Source organism: Telopea speciosissima, chromosome 4 (assembly GCF_018873765.1).
Source record: "Telopea speciosissima isolate NSW1024214 ecotype Mountain lineage chromosome 4, Tspe_v1, whole genome shotgun sequence".
Classification (NCBI taxonomy): domain Eukaryota; kingdom Viridiplantae; phylum Streptophyta; class Magnoliopsida; order Proteales; family Proteaceae; genus Telopea; species Telopea speciosissima.
In genome coordinates this window covers 66703103-66720395 of record NC_057919.1, presented here as the reverse complement: position 1 = coordinate 66720395, position 17293 = coordinate 66703103, and the positions used below count along the sequence as shown (strand labels likewise).

Below are 17293 nucleotides of genomic sequence, written 5' to 3'. Positions count from 1 at the left end.
TTTTTCAGTTGGGAGAGCACTTCACTTCAAACAAAACTTTCTCACTCTCCTTCCAAATATTTAGCCCACTTAACAACATCTATCACTTACCACTTCTTTCTAATACAAACCAGCATGGTTAAAGTGATAAGCCCAACCGAGTCCACAAGCCTTCTATTGCCTGAAGGATAAGGTGAGAATCATAGTTGTCAAGGCGTCGCCTAGGCATCCAGGCACCCTTTGGTGGAAGGGTGCCTTGGTCGCCTAGGCAACGCCTTGACACTTTGTTGGTGTCGCCTTGATTTTTCCCTCCTCCACCGCTTAGGCTCGCCTAGACGCTGTGACAACTATGGTGAGAAGTAACAGGGTGCCCAGTTGAAGTGACTTTTTTCCAACTATTAAAATATTATGATGTCATGAAAGAAGGTGAAATGCACACAAATCATCCCCCATTTCTTCTTAAACATATAAAAATTAAAAAAAATTCACTTCATTTTATAATAGCTAGGTTCTCCTGAACAGACAATAGATGGAAGACCCAAAAGGAAAAGGTAAAGATCCAAATAAGAAAACATTATGGTACTTCAAAGGAATACATGCTCATCCAAGTGCATGTGCATGCATTCACAAAATACCCTCACTGGAAGAGAAATTTCAATAAAAAAGGGCGTACCCAGTGCACGAGGCTCCCGCCATTGCGGGGTCTAGGGAGGGTCATAATGTACGCAGCCTTACAGCCCTTACCCCTGCTTTCACAGAGATGTTGTTTCCAGACTCAAACCCGTGACCACTTGGTCACAATGGAGCAACCTTTACCGTTGCACCAAGGCCCACCCTCATCCAGGGGAATGCATTAAGCACAAAAGGTGGCAGCAGCTGATTCAAGCTTTATGCCTATGTGATAGGTAAGGCACCTTATGTGCACTTGACTCCACCTTGCTCCTTAAGGCATTCTTTGGCAAGACGTCAGAACATGATTTTAAGAGAGGAAAAATAAGTCTTTATACTTTTAGTAATTTACTGCATCAAGGGGTTCTGCTCTTCTGTTGTTTCATCCTCAAATGATCATGTTCCTTCCGTCAAAGCATGGAAGCAGAGGAAGAACTCATGCAATGATGATGATGATTTTCAGCTGTAATAGAGGTGCATTAAGTTCAAAAAAGTAATAGAAAAATATCAGTTTAAAGTAATTAGGTTGGGCTCTGAAATAAATTTCTACAGACACAATGTACTTTCCATTAGTTTTAAAGATGCAGGCCATCTTAGGGCCTAATTTTTATTTCCTTTCCTAGGGACAGGGTTGGGGGTTCAAGATGATCCAGTCTTCTACGACCAAAAACAATAATGCTACTGTCAGAAGGAGTGATACAGTGCAAAATGGAGGTGGGTAAAAAAAGCAAAGGAAAGACCAAAGATGACCTGGGTTAAAGCATTGAAAAAAGACTTGAGTATTTGTGAGTTAACGGCACATATGACATTAAATAGAGTGGAATTGCAGAATAGGAGCAATGTAGCCAACTCAAAATAATTAGGATAAGGATTATTTGAGTTTAGTTAGTTTTGGATGAGTTGGTTCATGCCATATATGAGATACTTGAAATGCCCTTCTCTATCCTTTAACTTTTCTTCCAATTCTTTCAGTTTAACTGTTATCTTTCATTTAGTTAAGTTTCAAAGCATAACACCTCCTGGCTCATGTATTAGAAAGACGGCCTTGATGCCTTTCCTCATGCTTCACCTTGAATAATGCTGGATGGCAATGTACTATTGTCCTGTAAGATTTTATTTCCTTCTTGTCTTTTTCTTTTCTATTTTCTCCTTTTGGTTGGGTGGGTGGGTGGGTGGGTGGGTGGGTGGGGGGGAGAAGCAAAAATGCAAGATCATGGATCGCAAGGGTAAAACATTGTAAATATCGTCTCAGGAACAACAGGAGCGGGAACAAGAACGGCATCAGCATTGTTTCTAGTGAAGGAAATATTCTCTCTCCAACAGAATGTAACAACTTTTAAAACTAAATCTTTCGAGCTTCTTTCAAAGCAGCCATAGACCAACTAACATGGTGTACTTCATGGTTTGAGCGTATTAAAAAGTTCACAAACCTGTTGAACCCACAGTGCAGATGGCAGTGTATGTGTGTTGGTGTCATTGTTGTCAACACAATGCATGTGTGTTTTTGTTGTCAACATAGTGCATCTTGGTGTAGAACAGTGATAGTGGCAGTGTACAGAGGCAGTCCAAGGCAGTGACTGGAGAGTGCTCCAAGCATCCCCAATATTTCTTTTAGTATTCCCAGTGGCAGTGATAGCATTACAGGGGTTTTAGGCCTACCCCTAGCTCTTTTAGCTCCTTCAATCGGAATCATATCACTCCTTACTAGGGCATCCCTAGGCCTCCATTGAACATGACCATACCATCTCAAACGACTCTCTTAGAGCTTGTCATTGATCGGAGCAACTCCCAATTCAGCTCTAATACGATCATTCCGTACTTTCTCTTTCCTAGTTTTTCTGCACATCCATCTTAACATCCTCATCTGCTACACAAAGCTTCTCGATATGACGCTTCTTAACTGCCCAACATTCCTTTAAGATTTAAAGGAATATGTAGGTCACACAATACTCCGGACACACCTCTCCACTTCATCCATCCCACTTTAATTTGTTGTGAAACATCATCCTCTATGTTTTTTTTATTTATGATTGACCCCAAATATAAAAATAGTCACTTTGTGGTATCTCTCTTTCCTCAATTCGCACCATGTCAGTATCCAGCATAGTGTGGCTAAAATTACACATCATATGTTCCGTCTTTGTTCTACTAATCTTAAAGCCTCTTGTTTCTAATGTTGATCTTCATAGCTCTAACTTAGTGTTTATCCCTTCTTTTGTCTCATCCACCAAAATGATATCATCGGCAAAGAGCATACACCACTGGACCTTGTCTTGAATGCTCTTGGTGGCTTAAGGCTGATCCCTAATATAACTCAATCATAATTGGGAATTCCTTGCCCTGACCACCCACAGTTCTTACACTTGTCACCACGCCCTCATACAAAATGCATGAATTTCAATTACAATTGGGTTACAAACAAAATGCATGAATTTCAATTACAATTGGGTTACAAACAAAATGCATGAATATCAAGTAGAAGAAACAATCAAACTAAGAACTGTGAATTGTTTTTCCCACCCATATGCTGTAGTCTCCTGTAGTTTAGATAAAGATGCATCGTAAAAGAATTTAGGAATGAATTTATGTTACCCATTTTACTCACCACAAAATCTGATCTTCCCCCTCAGAAAACTCATGTTTCTCTTCCTCTGGTTCGGCAATCTCTTCCTCACTATCACTACAGATTAGTGCTTCACTGCCACATTGATCATAGTAAATCTGTCTCCTCCCAACAACTGATTGATCTTCAGCCATTCTCTGATTCCTGTGCTGCATGAGGCAAATTTAAGAAAACAAGAGGAAAAAAAATCTTCACATTAAATAATAAAAGAGAAAACAACATTATAGTGGATCCTCTAATTAAAGTGATGGAGAGATTAACATTTATACATATAATAATTCAAAATTAAAAGAGGTAAACTGCAAAAAAACATTCCTATCTAACAGTGTAGGAATGTACATGAGCGACTCATATTAAAGGTTATGAACTACTCTTCTTCTTCTTCTTTTTTTACCTGGAAATCCAAGAACCCTGGCAACCCCTGTGAATTAATAAAGATTATTAACTTTCACTTTTGTCAAATTTCCTCACAAGTTTTACAAGATACTATGCCTTTTTTATGTACTCACCCTAAAACTGTTCAATTCTGTCAATAAGTTTTAGATATATTTGTAAACCTTGACATGTACATATCATCAAACAGTTTCCATCAAGTCACCTTTTTAAGTTTTAGAAATATTTAAATGCCTCATTATGTACATGCTACAAATTGTTCACTTGTCAATTCTGTTTATAAGTTTTAGAAAGATCCATATATCACGCAACTCTCAGTCTGGAACAAGGGTGATGGACTAGTAATCATTCTGATGCACTGCACAATTTCTCTGATTTCTTTCAGTAATAGATATTAAAATAAGGGGGAGCACAGGGGCCACATGCGCGGCAGCCAATGAGAGCACGAGCGCTGGCATCTCGGGGGGCAGGATTTCTGCCTTTCATGGAGGGCAGGGCAGTCATTTTTCCCCCACTGTGTCTGGGCGTGGACCGCGCCCCCCCCCCCCCCCCAAAGAGAATATTTCCCTAAAATTAAGGAAATAAAAGGAAAAAAAGAAAACCTTTCAATCAGAGGTGGAAAAATATGATGCAACCAGTAAGCCTTTCTAAAATGACTGGCTGGTATTATCACCAAGGTTTAAAGTATCGGTATCGGGTATTGTATCGGAAGGGTGATATTAAGAGACGTATCGCATCGTATCGGAGAAACACAATATATGCTAAAGATATGTATGGAAATAATCAAGAAACATATAGACATGCTTAACATATGAAAAATATATTTTTTTAGCATAAAACGCTATAAATAAGTAATAAGTAAAATATATCATGTATAAAAAAGGAGAACAAAGTACGACAAGACAATTGCATTCAATTGATTGTATATAAATACGAGGTTTCTTACATGTACTAACCCCAAATTTGTATAAGGTATCGTATCGGTACCTTAAAGATACGATATGTATTGAAGGCTATGAAAGGATACTTAAAACCTTGATTACCACGAGAATGCATAATTAGTAGGCTAAGATATTTTGGGGACTTTACTCTGCCTTGCATACCTAAACGTACTCATAAGTCACACATGCGCCATTTGAATTATTCAAAAGTCATTTGATTTTTGTTTGTGGCTTGAGCCTGCTCAATTAAGAATTGAGGGTTTAGTCAATCGTACCTTAAAAGGTAAACAGTTAGAAGACCAATAATAAACAAGTTACGATTGGCAGCCACACATATGTGATAGGAATTTCATCAATTTGAAGGCTTTCCAATGACGAAAGAAAGTTTATTAATGGCCTTGGCATAAGAGAGCATGATCCTCCTTAGTATACCCAGCATGGGAAAGGAGGGTTTGGTCCTGAGTTGGGATTGGGTTTAAAAATATTAGCGGAGTTAGGTTAAGGCGTCAAGAAATTCAAACCATCTAAAATCAAACCACATATGTCTAACTTTCGATCATGGTACTCTTCTTCATATAAATATAATGTACCCTAAAGATTTAACCATTTGTCAAACCTGAAGCAAGTATTAGAAAATGAAGAATGAGCTGGGTAAACTCAAGCAAAGGATTAGAGGATGGTCTAGGTCTTCCACACATATGGTTGGAGTGAGTATGTATCCATTGTACCAGATTAATAAAAGGCCATTACCAATAACAATGAGAATGCAATACATTTTAGATGCTTTAAGGTCCAGGGATAGAGAACCTCATAAGCATAGTTAGGTAAATGTAGGGGCATACTATCGCATGTCTGTTTACTAAAGCACCCTTGCTAGTTACACAACCCTTAATAGTTAATACTATCATCAAGATTCAGGGAGGATTTATGGATAGTTAGGCTGTGTTTAGTTGCTTTTACGGATGGAAGAAAAAAAAATGAACTTCTTCACTGATTGTTTGGTTGTGCCAAGAAAATCAAGAGAAAAATCCATATTGATGTTTGGTTCTCCAACAATTGCAGTCAGTTATTCCTCAATTTGTGAGACGGAGAGGAAGAGGAGAAGCCAGGTGTAACCAGTTTTCTCTCAATTTTCTTCTCCTTGTGTTTTCCCACATAACGGGACATATAAAACATGGATAACTTTTCCCAAAAGTATTTATTGTTTCCCCAGGTTTTCTTCCACTTCTGCAACCAAATAATTGTACCTCCCATATTTCTCTTGATTTTCCTTTCTCACATCCTCCAGACTAGCTTGGGATTTGATTGTGTCCCTCCCCCATCCACCCAGCCAGTAAAAAAAAAAAAAAAAGAAAGAACTGCCCAGTAATATTTATTGCTGTAATAAAATTGAAAATTTTATCGGGAATTGAGTATGATAAATTCAATGAAAAACCACCATAAAAAAAATTGATTCAAATCTCATTTTTTACTGATATTGCAATGTTTGATGGTATTAACCCCTATTGAGGGATCAAGCTCTAATAGATACATCATAAAAGCAAATAGACCGGTGAGAAAAGGCTCTTCAACATCCTGTAAAAAAGACATGCTATATACAGGAAAAGCAATATCGATAACCATTCAGATCAACTAAATGCAGCAAAAGAGGGGGGGGGGGGGAGAGGGGGGGACAAAAAAGAGGAAAACACAAACATGGGTCTATGTCATACTTGTCCAAAAATATCCAAGTTGTATAAGGTGGAATCTTCTCAATGTAAGGAACCTTGATAACTGTCGGGGATAAAACTTCGTGACTATTCACATAATCTTTTTCTCCTGATCCATGAACAGACCCATTAAACCTATAGAGAGGGCTGCCAATTCTAAATGAAAGCATGTTTTTTGACCCATTCTGTTCCTCTTTTGACATCGCTGACTGCTGAAGCAGAAGCTGAGAAGTATGATGCTGTAAAGCCTTTCCATTCCTTTCAAGTTTTTCCTACATAGAAATTAAATAACAAAAATAAGCTAACAGGAAGTTTCGCACTGAAACAGCGTAAGTATCAACAATAAGGAAATTTTCTTTTAAAACTTTCTTTGCATCAAACTATAAACAATCTGCCTTCAATTGTTAGGGTCCAACAACAACAACAAACAACAAACTCAGCTTTTTCCCAACTGAATGGGATCGGCTACATGGATTCATGCAAACAAAGTAGGGAAAAGCTGAGGTCTACAAAAAATAAAATGAAAGTAAGACGAATGAAGAAATGAGAGATGAGAAATGAAAAGTGAGAGTGAGAGAGAAGAGGCACAGCCCATCATGTTAGGAGAATCTCAGCTAAATGGGGTCGGCTTCGATTGTTAGGGTCCGGAAAACCAAATTTTGAAATTTCGGTGCTTATGCTTAACATGATTGAACTAAAATAGTGCACAATTTTTTAAGGCTGTGGCAACAGTGTTCCATTATTTATAGTAGACAATTAGTAATTCATTGATGGAATGGGCAGCCAAAAGAAATAGCCTTCGGGTACAGGCATATTCAGCTTTGTTGAATATATCTGACATTTCTGACTGATATCTAAAATTTAACTGATATATCCAAATACAAAGAAAAGCACAAAAACTATTAAAAACCACAAGCACATAAGATGGACGATTGGCACTGAAGACTTAGGAATTATTGAATTAAAAAATAACTTACTTTGATTGAAGCTACTCTGGCAGCCTGGATCTGCCTTTTCAGTTGAGATATCCGAGCCGAAATTTTTCCAAAAGCCTCATTTGCTTGTTCTCCTTCAGGTTTCTGGAAATACATAAGAAAAATGATCTAACATATCAATTTGAGCTCCAACCTCAATCAACTAGTCCAGAAGTCAAAGTAACTAAGTTGACGAACTAGATTGCTGATTGAAAAAGAGACGTTGAGGGGTGAGAAAACAATATATATACATATATATATATATATATATATAATATTCTAAAGACTTGATGATTACTTGTGGAGCCAACAAATGCACCTCTGACATCATCCAATTCGTTTCTCTACAAACTTTATTTTTTCCCTAAAGGTAATATCATGTGCCGGTTTGAATATTAACTGTTAAATAGATTGGGGATATAAACCCCTATGTCTGCTCACTGTAATCAGAATTTGGTATCAGAACAAGCTTCAAAGATCTTAGCATAAGGCAAAAAACACTGATACACTTTACTAACAACTGAACGAGCTTGTTTCATATTCTACAGAAAATCTATCTTCTGTTAATTTAAAAATTAAGACAGATAGAATCCCATGACCATCTTAAATTTATTTCTCCACAGACTTTTATAATCAAAACATATTACCATCCAAAAACAATTTTACAGGTTCCTATACCATATGAAATTCAATCTTCAAATCCTATACCGAGTTCCAATACCACGCATCCCTAATTGCCAACGAATTATGAGGTTACACATTAAAAAAAAAAATCTACGGCTAATGAATGTCAGTCTTCTAGATTAAAAGGCTTATCCTATAAGCTTCTGATTAATAAATTAAGATATCAGAACAAAAATCTGTCGTGATTTATCAGATGCCGGATTAAGTTTCAAATAGAGAATTATCAGAGATGTTCCTGTAGCAAGTTCCCAGGATTGTAGTTTCAATTGTTCTAAATTGAAATAACCAGACAAATCAAATGTAAGAAACAGAGGAACTCGACACGCAGAAATAAGAAACTGGAAGTAATAAAAAGAGTTAGAGAGACCAACTTCGATTGTGGATGAACATTCCGTTTCCTTGGACTCCATGACTGCTCTGCTTCGGCGTCCGAACTTACGTTACTCTTCAGAGAGAGAACGAGAGGGTTTTAATAACCAATAACCCAAGGGAATGAGATCCGCCTGGGTGTGTGTGAACTGTGAGTGAAAGTTTCCTAATAAATACACGTGGCATCGGGACAAGCACTTTCTGGGGCCCACATTAGCAATTGCCCAAATTCTTTGGCGAAATTACCTGATTATCCACATTTGAGTTTCTCATTTGTCATTACTAAACTACCCTGCCAATGTCAGCTAATCTGGTAATTTTTCCAAATTCTTTTTCACGGAATAATAACTCAAATCCAATAAAGGAATGACACGTACGAACGTTAAATCAGGACCGTCAATCTTTAAACTGTTGACGTGGCAGTAGTAAAACAACCACGTCAACGGATATAGATCTTCCGTCCCTCCCTCCCTGCGAGATATCTCTCGAATCTGAAACAGGGATTTGGGGAAGGGAGGGAACTTGCAGAAATCCCTCGGCAATCGGCTTCCCTTGGAAATTTCATGTCCTTGGTCTTCGATTTTCAAAGTTTTTCTTGATCGTGGTTTAGTCGCTGGCTTTGTGCCTGTATCAGACAATTTAGATCATACGATTCTGTATCATCTTCTTGTCAGCATGGCAGAGGAGAAGTACAATCTAAAGAATCCAGCTGTGAAGAGAATTCTTCAGGAGGTGAAGGAGATGCAAGCAAACCCTACCGATGATTTCATGAGTCTTCCACTCGAGGTAAATTATACACCCTCGAATTTGACTCTTTTTTTTTTTTTCCTCAATTGATCATTTGCATTTTACGATCCAATTTCTAGGGTTTTATGAGTGATGTGGTTTAGTTTTCCTGTGTTATGATAATTGTTTCGTGGTTTAATTTGGTTATGTCTCGTATCTTGACTTGTAATTCTTTCAACACTTTCGCTGAATTATGCCTTGGACCATCCCGGTCGGCATCGCAGCTATGGTATCTATCCGAAATCAGGGAATCTATACGATTTTATAGGGAATTTGGGTTTCCTAAGGTTAGTATGGGGTCTGGTATTTCAATTAGGAATGTCAGACGACGTAATATATAGTGTATTGTCTTCTTAGGATTTGCTAGTGCATGCATCAGATTACAGTTCAGATAGTCATATACGAAGAGGATTCGGAGTTAACTAGGTTGAAACATTAATCTTTATGCTTTCAAACCTGGAATTTTTTTCCAAAATAGCATAAAAGTAATTGTGTTCGACAAAATTGTCAAGGTTTCCAGTTCGACATGTGTAATCTGTCTCAACATGATGATATCTGTTCAAAATGTTTGGAACTTGGTCAATTTTCATGATGTGCTGAAGCTTCCAATTTCAGTAGCGGATGCTTGAAGATTTGGGAGTGATTGATGGAATTGGAAGGTGTGGGTGTGCTGGTTGTGTGGACTGGTTTAACATAGGTAAAAGTGAATAGAGATGAGAGTAACCTAAGGTCCACCTTAAGCGTTATGAATGTATGAAATAGGGAGCAATTGAACAGTAAAAAAATCATTATTTCCATTAATGTCTACACCCCATTACATACTTGAGAGACTAATAATTTCTATCCTGAGTCCATGACTATGATCAACTCCTGCTACATATTTGATTTAAAACTATTTATTCCAATTACAAATATGACCTAATTGGTCGTCTGGCTTACAATTAATTATGAGATATTTCCAAATAATTTCCTATTGCTAAGAATAATTATAGCATTCCCGTTCCTGATTATTTATGGAATGCCCCTGCAATTGAATAAATAAGGAAATATTAGATACTGACTGACCGACTCTTTTGCCAATCTAGATACTAGATGGACCATAGAAGCAAGAGCCGTTGGGTTGGACTTGGCCCCAGAAGTCATAAATCTTAGCTTCATCTTGGTCTTTTTGCCACTCTTTCTGTTTGAATCAACTTCAGTAATAAGTTATCCCCTATTTAAAATTTACAGCGGTTGCTCCGAACTTGAATGGTTTAGGTGACAAGGAATTCTCTGGTTTCCAGATTTCTGTTATCCTAAGTGATGTTAGAGTGTCAGTTACAAGCTGTCAAAAGGAACTCCATGGTTTGCACCCAAACTCAGCTGAGGGGATGTGACAGCTTCCAAGATTTACTAAGGTTTTTCTTTGTGACCTGACCAGAACCTGATTAGCAACAATCTAACTATGGTACCCACCTGTGATATGTATAATGCTTTTTATTCAAAGAATTTAATTATTATTCGTTAGTCTTGCTTTTGTTTTGAATGACTGGTTTCCTCTCACTATGATGTGGAACAGCAGTAGATTCTTATTTATGTTAATTTTAATTTCAGTTGTCACCAACAACTAGGTCTTGTAGCTTCCATAATGAATTATGTATGCATACTTGAGATGTATTGGTAATTGTACGCTATTTTTTCTTTGAGACAACTGAAGAAATTATATTTTGTTTCCTACAAAAGCAAGGGGAGAGAACGCAGCACTTTCCATTCATATCTTGGTTTACATGCAATTTCAACAGTGGTAGTTCATTTCATGAATGAACTTATTTCTGTTCTTTATCGAAAATCAGCTGATTTTGATTTAATGTGTTCAGGAAAATATATTTGAATGGCAATTTGCCATTAGGGGCCCTTGTGACACTGAATTTGAAGGAGGAATTTATCATGGACGGATCCAGTTGCCAGCAGAATATCCATTCCAGCCTCCTGCATTTATGATGCTCACTGTAAGGATCTAGTTCTCTGAGCAATTTTTCTATTTCTAACTGGCTAGTATTTTCATCTGGAATTTGAATTTTGGATGAGGTTAATGACATCTTTAAAGTAATTGCATCGTCATTTGGTTTATTTATTGCTTTAATTTATTTTCAGCCAAATGGCCGTTTTGAAACACAAACAAAGATTTGCCTAAGCATATCAAATCATCATCCTGAGCATTGGCAGCCGTCATGGAGTGGTAAGTTTGTTTTTTGGGGGTTTAATACTAATGAATATGGTATGAATTGCTTCTACATTAACAGCTGTCATGGAGTGTTAAGTTTATTCTTTTGGGGCTTAATTATAATGAATATGGTATGAATTGCTTCTACAATACCCCCGACCTTTTTAAAACTAGGTTGAGAGTTGAATTTTTTTTTTTTTTAAATGTTCATGCATTTATGATGCATGTAACATTTCCATGTGGAGTCACGATGCCATGCTCATGGCTGAAGATTCTGTTTGAAAAGCCATTTCTTATAGAACTAATTTTGAATTAATGAGGAGAACCTAACTTCTTAGTAATTCTGCTTGGTTTCTGTTTGAAAGGCCATTTCTTGTAAAACTAATTTTGAGTTGATCAGGAGAACCTAACTTCTTAGTAACTCTGCTTGGTTTACAGACCATGCAAGCTTGGTGCTTGAAATACTCTATGGTGATATATTTATCTGCGAACTGACCCATGAATAGTGCAACTCCTAATTGATTTTGTTCAATTGATACTGAAAAATTTTTGTTCCTGGTTGTCAAGCTTAAATGAGCCAGTGCTGGAAGTTCCTTATTTAGTACTTGGATCCAGTTTAGGTGTCCCTGTATTGACCTAATAAAACAGTAAGGACTAAAGACCAGGACCAAGCCTTTCTGGAAAGCATTCACAGGTCCCCCTAGCCATGTCAATATGTGGTCTATGATGTTTAATGAGAGGCTGGCCTTAAATGTGTTGGATTATTTCTTGTTAATTTGCATACCAGAAGATAGACTCTAATGACAATTCTTTCACCTTTACAATTGTTTCTGGCAGTCCGGACTGCTTTGGTAGCACTGATCGCATTCATGCCCACCAACCCAGATGGAGCACTAGGCTCACTGGATTACAAGAAGGAAGAAAGACGTACATTGGCCATCAAATCTCGTGAGACAGCTCCAAGATTTGGGACTCCAGAACGCCAAAAACTGATTGATGAGGTATGCTTCTAATTTAGTTCCAATTCAAATACCTGTCTACCATTCTAAGTAAAATCTCACTCTAAAAAAATTTTTGATCACACAGATTCACGAGTATATGCTAAGCAAAGCACCTCCAGTTCCCCAACTCAGCCCCGCACAGATCTCCAATGAACCCTCAACCAATGAAGAAGAGGAAGCTGAAGGTAGTCCACAAAATGCTGGTGTAGTTGCAGTGGATGAAGATCCAAATCCAGAAGAAGATGGAAATCAGACGATGGTAGAAGACGTGCGAGAAGTCCAAGTGAATGCTAATGCTGGGCCCTTGAGAGTCAGTTTTAGTGCAGGATTAAGGGTGTCGAGACAGGTCCCTGCCGTGGATCCCAATGAGCAACCACAGCAAAGGGCAGAAGTGAGGGTGCAAAAAGCTTCTGATGATCGTTTGTTTACATGGGCTGCTGTTGGGCTTACCATTGCCATTGTTGTTCTTTTACTCAAGAAATTCTTAAGGTCTAGTGGATATGCAGCTGGTTATGTGGATGGGTTTAAATAGAGAAATGTGGGGATGCTTGAACGAGAGGTTGCCCAACCCTTAACCAGGGATTGAAAGAGTAGTAGTTACATTTTCCTTCGCAAAAGGTAAAATATGTATGGTACAATACTATATGGTCGTTACTTTGATTTTTCTATTCATAGTTATTTCTTGCAACTGGTATGTTTAATGCGCCCCAAACCAGGGATTTAAATCTTGGTATCGGTCTGATTCTAGATCAAACGGTCAATTTTTAGTTAAAAAACCCACTTTCTGACTATATTGATCATTCTGTATCAGTTCAGTATTGGTATCAGGTCCGGCTTATACGTAATGGCTGATACGATACCCAGATTTAATCCCATGCCTTTGGCTGAGATTCTGAGAAAAACTTATTGAGGTTGTGTTTGGTATGTATTTTCAGAATAGATTTGGAACTAAAACGCATTTTGCAACTTTATTTTTTTCTATTTTTTTGTTCTTCAGAATGTTTTTTAGACTTGGAATCTATTCCCTTGAATGCATACCAAACACGGCCTGAATATGTTGAGAATGCCTTCTATGGTATTTCAGTACGGTCAAATGCACAATTGGACAAAAGCTCTTTGCTTTGCCGAGGTAGTTCGTGATCTGAAGGTATATATAATGGAAATGGAATAATAATTTCACATTGTATATGAAATGTTCCAAATTCCCTTGAATTAAAACTCATGCTTTTGTCTCGTCCACTTCCATTGTACCAGTTTATCCCTTTATCTTTGTCAAATTTATCGTCAAGATTTGCAGCTGCATTTCACCATACATTTAGTTGTCTTTACTCTTTGGGTCTTTAGTCCTTTTAAGCCTCATAAATTCCAAGAAACTAACATAGTAGCGAGATTGAAAATGTATGAGATAGACCCTTTTTAAGTCGCATTGGATTTTAATGCTCGCTTAGGTAGTGGAGTTGGCATGGGCACTACTGGTCTAAATCGACAAGCTGGCCTATGTTTGACGGATTCAGATCCTCTACTGCCAAGCTGTCCGACAGGACATTACTGTCAAAACACAGTAAGGTGGGGAATGACCGCCTTACCCCTGCCCGAGCACCTTGCCCGAGTGGGGATAAGGCTGTCATTTACTGCCTTGCTATGTCTTGGCAGTAGGGTCCTGCCAGGCAGCTCAACAGTAGAGGATCCAAATTGATGTTCGACTCCTCTTACTTGTTTGGGGCCACTCACTTTGGAAGTAATTGTTTTTCACTTAAATCCTTGAATGATCCGGTCCTGTGACTGTGGGGCTTGAGGAATAGTCAGGATGAAGGCCTAGATACCCACTTTAGCTAAAAAAAAGGGCAAAAAAATGCCATTAGATTTTAATGCTCACTTAGGTCTAAGTTTCAACAAAAAATAATAAGATTGATAATAAAGGTAAAATTACCTTTACATAGCCTTCTTTTTGAAAGGCTTTCTATTAAGGTTTAAGGGTGTCAGTCAGTATGATATCAGGAATTCGGTATGGTTTCGGTTTGATACAGAAGGTAGAAAATAGATATCAAAATCGTACCATGCCGAATAAAAACTGCAATTTTTCAATATTAAAAACGGTTTCTTATTCAGTATCAAATACGGTTTCTTATTCGGTATCAAGGCAACAAGGCAGTGAAGTAGGAGGTTCAAGATTTGTTGAGGAGAAGCAGTGAAGCATGAAATTCAAGTCTTGTCGAGGTCTTGAGCCTTGAAGAGGAGATTAGAGAAGCCATGAAGCAGAAGCACAGCACTGACAATGCCACAACCCGAGCTGTAGAGAAATTAGGATTAGAAAATTTAGAATGATTGGTAGGTTTAGGGTTTTGACTTTTGCAGATTATACACTGTGCCTTTACACTTAAATGTATATATATTATATACACATATTATATATGTGTAAATACAAAAATACATATAGCGTCAGTTTGGTACAAAAAACATAATTCAAAATGGTATCGATAATTCAGTACAGTTTCGTTTTGGAATCTGGTACCATACTGAATTAAGAAAGATTCCATTCTTCCATACTAAAACTGTTCCAAATCTTTTTTAGTATGGTTCGATACAATTTTAAACAGTCGGTTTTGATTCCGAATTAACACCCTTGCTTCTTATTTTGAGCCACATGGACAAATGATGAAGCAATTCTTTAATTAGATAGAAGAGATGGTTTTCAACCTCTTTTTTTATGTCTAATCTGACCATGTGACAAATTCTGTTTGATCCAGAGAATTTGATACCTAGAAAGAGGAGGGAAGGAGGCAACCAACCTATTCACCAACTTGGTTCATAGGCCGACCTTGCTGTTTGGATCATAGGCCAGCAAGCACACAGGAATAAAACAGGATGGAAGAAAAATAAAAATATTTTCTGAGAGTGAGTTGGTTTCATCCGGTCAATATCCTCATATTCAGGTTAGCATTTTCGTCTTCAATGTATATCTTTAAAAAAAAAAAAAAAAATTCAAATATTTTTTGTGAACGAACAATAATGGCTGATTATTTCTGAGACAACCAGTGTAATCTGAAAAATAATACAAGAGAATATTACATTTTTCCTAACCAAAGAATAACCAAAATAAGAATAAAAAGAAATATTGAAATTCAGGAAGTAATTAAGTTCTGGTTTAAACAGGGTTTAAAAACCCAGAATCGAAATCCGAATCATATGGACCGGTGAGAAATTAATCGGGCTTGGTCAAAATGGATGATCTAACCGGCTAGAATCGGGATCAGATGGACCGGTGAGAAATCAAGTTCCGTTCCGTACAGGGTTCGACCAAGACGAATCGGCTAGAATCAGGATCGTATCTACGGTAGATTTAGACCTTGCTATCGTCATCATCATCCGCGCCGGAGCTACCGGAGCTTCTTGGAAGGCCTCTGCAGAACATGAGGTTAATGAACCAAACGAAGCCTTTGATGAGCCTAACCAAGGCAATCGTTACTGTGAGGTAATAGAGCCAGCAATTAACAAGATCAGCGAGTTCCACTTGCATCCACAGTTCTCGTTTGACCTCAAGGATGACCACCAATGCCTCCACCTCGGTCCTCAGACCCCACCACCACAACCCACTAAAGCTAGCAGCCATAGCCACCCTCTCTACCCACTTTTCCTTCCTCACAACCCCAAACACTGTATCATCCACCACCGGTCTCACAATGGTTCTGGACCAATGAAGCATAGTTTCGTGCAATCCTATGAAGAACACAACCCGACTCATCAAGTTCCTATAACTGCCTTCGCCGATCACATCCAAGTCAACGGTCCAAAGCCCAGAAGCCATTGTCCCTTCAATGCCTAATACAACACAGATATGGAAGGTGCAGAGGAAAGTCCAGGCGGCGTAGAGGTGGGCATGGGAGGTGGTCTTGCTGTTGCTGTTCCTGAATAAGGTGAAATCAAAGTGACCCATCAAAGTCCTGAGAAGAGAGGTGACACTGATGGAGGAAACAAAAAGGTGAAGAAGGTTTGTGTTGGTGTAAAAGAAGGAGAGTGGGAACAAGGAGGAAAGTGGTAGAGATGTGGAGGAAAGGATGTAATGGACATTGGCGAGCCTGGCTAATAGGAGAAAGGCGAGTGGAAGGATGAGGCTGAGAAGGGAGAGGGTGATGATATAGAATGATTCTTTCAGGAATGGTGTCTGCAAGTACTTCAAAAGCTGCCGACCTCTTTCCTTCCATGTTTCCAAACCCATTTGTGCCTTACCCTGTTGTTGATTGAAATCTTGAAGAGGAAACTCAGAAACTCTTAAAACTCAAAAACTTTCCTTGTTTGACAATGTAAAGACCATAAGAACACCTTTAATCTATGATTGCAATTCATGCCGATTAAGAACATAAGGTGGAGGTCACGATCGAGGATTGTCAGTTGACATAGGCCATCCATGATGGGTTAGGATGTCATTTAGCTGATACATTTTATATGCATAAAAGACTTAGTCAAGTAGTTTTTTTTTTTTTTTTTTGTTTTTTTTGGGCGATGGCCTCCAAGTCTCTCCAACTCCCAATCAAGGTGGAAGATTGGATTCTCCTTAGTCCTTATCATTTCCTCCAGGCTTACAACTTCTGTATTTCTGGGAGGCAACCTACCAAATTAAAAAAATAGGTTAGGAGAATATCCATATAACCTTGCAACTTAATTAACATTTCCCTTCCAACAACCTCCACCACTTAGCTTCTAGATGGAGCTCCCCAGTTGTTACCTTCTTGTCTTTGAGAGCCGGAGGGGGTATTCATGTTAGTGTATTCTCCGCCGCAGCCTAACGACGTAAAGTCAAGCCATTCATCAGCAGTAAACTATATTTATCCAGAAATGCTACTCAACGTGCAAGGACTGTTCTACAGAAAATTCATCATTTCAAAGCTCTTCACTGCCTTCTTGTGGATGCACAGCAGCTACCATTGTCAATAAGCCTCTACACATCTCTAGGAGAGTGACATA

At 38.2% G+C, this 17293-nt stretch overlaps 3 protein-coding genes across 4 annotated transcripts in view; 1 reads left to right on the top strand and 2 right to left on the bottom strand.

The window, feature by feature from the left end:
- LOC122659648 (histone-lysine N-methyltransferase EZ3) overlaps nucleotides 1–8487 on the bottom strand; it is a 33340-nt gene extending 24853 nt beyond the window's left edge. Inside the window, exons 1-4 of one of the 2 annotated variants that reach the window (XM_043854745.1) lie at nucleotides 8344–8487; nucleotides 7292–7393; nucleotides 6318–6586; nucleotides 3254–3415 (exon numbers count right to left, since the gene is read on the bottom strand). In XM_043854745.1, coding sequence (XP_043710680.1) covers nucleotides 3254–3415; nucleotides 6318–6586; nucleotides 7292–7393; nucleotides 8344–8382 — 572 coding nt within the window. In that variant the 5' untranslated portion in view covers nucleotides 8383–8487. Of the gene's footprint in view, nucleotides 1–3253; nucleotides 3421–6317; nucleotides 6587–7291; nucleotides 7394–8343 lie in introns of those variants that run through there. The other variant, XM_043854746.1, reaches the window with a different exon arrangement.
- A 415-nt stretch (nucleotides 8488–8902) lies between these two features.
- On the top strand, nucleotides 8903–13015 carry LOC122660140 (ubiquitin-conjugating enzyme E2 32-like). Its single transcript, XM_043855322.1, has 5 exons — nucleotides 8903–9127; nucleotides 10984–11115; nucleotides 11261–11345; nucleotides 12168–12331; nucleotides 12417–13015. Exons 1-5 carry the CDS (start codon nucleotides 9017–9019, stop codon nucleotides 12861–12863), a joined length of 939 nt encoding a protein of 312 aa, XP_043711257.1. The 5' UTR covers nucleotides 8903–9016; the 3' UTR covers nucleotides 12864–13015.
- Nucleotides 13016–15644: 2629 nt separating this feature from the next.
- On the bottom strand, nucleotides 15645–16608 carry LOC122659861. The gene has a single exon (XM_043855008.1). The coding sequence runs from the start codon at nucleotides 16545–16547 to the stop codon at nucleotides 15672–15674; it is 876 nt and encodes a 291-aa protein (XP_043710943.1). The 5' UTR covers nucleotides 16548–16608; the 3' UTR covers nucleotides 15645–15671.
- Nucleotides 16609–17293: the final 685 nt, after the last annotated feature.